Source organism: Echinops telfairi, unplaced genomic scaffold (assembly GCF_000313985.2).
Source record: "Echinops telfairi isolate 266 unplaced genomic scaffold, ASM31398v2 ScPeMD7_7469;HRSCAF=8507_1, whole genome shotgun sequence".
In the NCBI taxonomy this organism is placed as follows: Eukaryota; Metazoa; Chordata; class Mammalia; order Afrosoricida; family Tenrecidae; genus Echinops; species Echinops telfairi.
In genome coordinates, this window is record NW_022111373.1 from 105,427,512 (window position 1) to 105,429,461 (window position 1,950).

Consider the following 1,950-nt stretch of genomic DNA (forward strand, 5'->3'; position numbering starts at 1 on the left):
AAAAAAAAATCCCAACAAATACACCAGTAAGCAATATCATTATAAACAGAGAAAAGATACAAGTTTTCAAGAATTTCATTTTACTTAGATCTATAACTACCACCCTTGGAAGTAGCAGTCAAGAAATCAAACAGATTGTGTTGGGTAAATCTGCTGCAAAAGATCTCTTTAAAGTGTTACAGAGCAATGATGTCACTTAAGAGTGACACAGTTGCTGAACAAGAAGGTAAAACCTAAAAAAGACTGTGAGGATAATGTACCATCAGGCAGTGTATTTATTCTGCGGTACAATGGTGAAATGCAGTGAATTAACATGTCTCTTCTATCCAGAGGCCAAGACTCCCACATTACTTGTTTTCTGATGGGCATTTGACCTGGGTAAAAAGGGGTGGTGGTGGGGATATACTGAGTAGATTATGATTCAGCTGCATTAACAGGGTTGTGATTGTCATCCTGTTGAGTATGAAATGGGCCATCTCAGAAGCAGGCAAGGGGAGATCTCACCAGGAGTGGAATGTGTCCTGTGGACACCAAGATCCCTGCACATCGATCAGCTGTGTTACCAGAGGAGCAGGAGCAGAACCAAGAGCCCAAGGCAGTGCACACAGCAAGTAAAGCTGAGTGCTTTGGGGGAAGAGGCTGATTTGTGAAATGGGGCGTGTCCAGCAGTTAATTGAATGCCTTCATGCCAAGTCTTATGGTGGAATGGTATTCTCTTTAGGCATCTTATAGCCCGTTTTGTAACATTGTCGGAGCAAGGCAGGGGTCAGGCCAAGAAACTGAGGACTTGAGAGCCTGCCTGTAGGGCAGAAGAAACTATCCTGACTGAACAATGTTTCCTGAACATTTCTCACTCATTACCTGCTAACTCCCATTAAAAAACCCTCATATTCATGAGTATTATCTATGAGTTCTGTATGGTCACTGCAATGAACTATCAAGCCCAGGTAAACTGTAGAGAATGCTGCAGAGACAGGTCAATAGGGAAGCGCTAAGTGGGAAGAGTGGATGGCATCTCACAATAATCAGCCATCAAGGGGCCCCGGTGACACAAGGGCTAACGGATGACTCAATGGGTTCGGCACTCAGCAGGCACTCCACGTGAGAAAGCTGTGGCAGACTGACAAGAAACGCTGTCGGGCAGTTACACTCCATCCAATAGGGTTGCTATGGGTTGGTATTAACTGAACTTTCCCCCCGTTATTATTTATCATGTGTGGGAGCTAGGAAATGTCACTAACACTTCTAGATCTGAGTTTGCAAAGTGTCATTCATATGGGAAGGGTTTTGATTAGAACTCTGAAAACTCTGTATTAGCAACAAAAACATTATCAGCATTAAAACTGCCTTTATAGCTATTTAGGCCAATTAATATTTATACCAAATTATTGAAAATACCTCTATCTGTCTCATCAACCGCCCATGTATATGTAACTATTTTAGACTTAGTTAGCAGTGTTTAGCACTAAACCTCTCACTGAGATAGTTTGAGCAGAATGAGAATTTTCATTATAGTTGTCCCTCTTATATGAAACAGGCAGATGTGCACAGACCTGATCTTAGTGGTAACCAGCGCAGGTGTGAAGAGAGGGTAAAAGGAACCACTGCTTAGGAGAGAGGGGTTATAGACATTGGCTAGGGCATGACCACAGGTCTACTAGGTGTAGGAACAGACTTGACTGCAGCTTTGTGACAACAGGTTTCTATTGAAAGTGATGGAAAACCCTACAAGGAGATAAGGATGATGGTTGCATATAATAATGCCACTCGTTTGCTTATGTGAAGAATGTTGACATGTCCAACGCTGTTACAGATCATAACAAGTTTGCCACCTAATTAAGGCAGTTAATCTATGACCATTGCATGTCTTATGATTCTATTTCCTTTTATTCTTATTTCAGTGAAATTAAGAAACCTCCGAGTCCTGAATCATATACTAGTTTTCCAATA

General features: G+C 41.7%; 1 protein-coding gene across 1 annotated transcript in view; it reads right to left on the reverse strand.

Annotated features, from left to right (window-relative positions):
* Positions 1 to 695: 695 nt before the first annotated feature.
* Positions 696 to 1,950, reverse strand: part of MRPS30 (mitochondrial ribosomal protein S30) — a 12,630-nt gene continuing 11,375 nt past the window's right edge. Inside the window, exon 5 of the mRNA XM_004703725.1 lies at positions 696 to 799. Coding sequence (XP_004703782.1) covers positions 696 to 799 — 104 coding nt within the window. The remainder of the gene's footprint in view (positions 800 to 1,950) is intronic.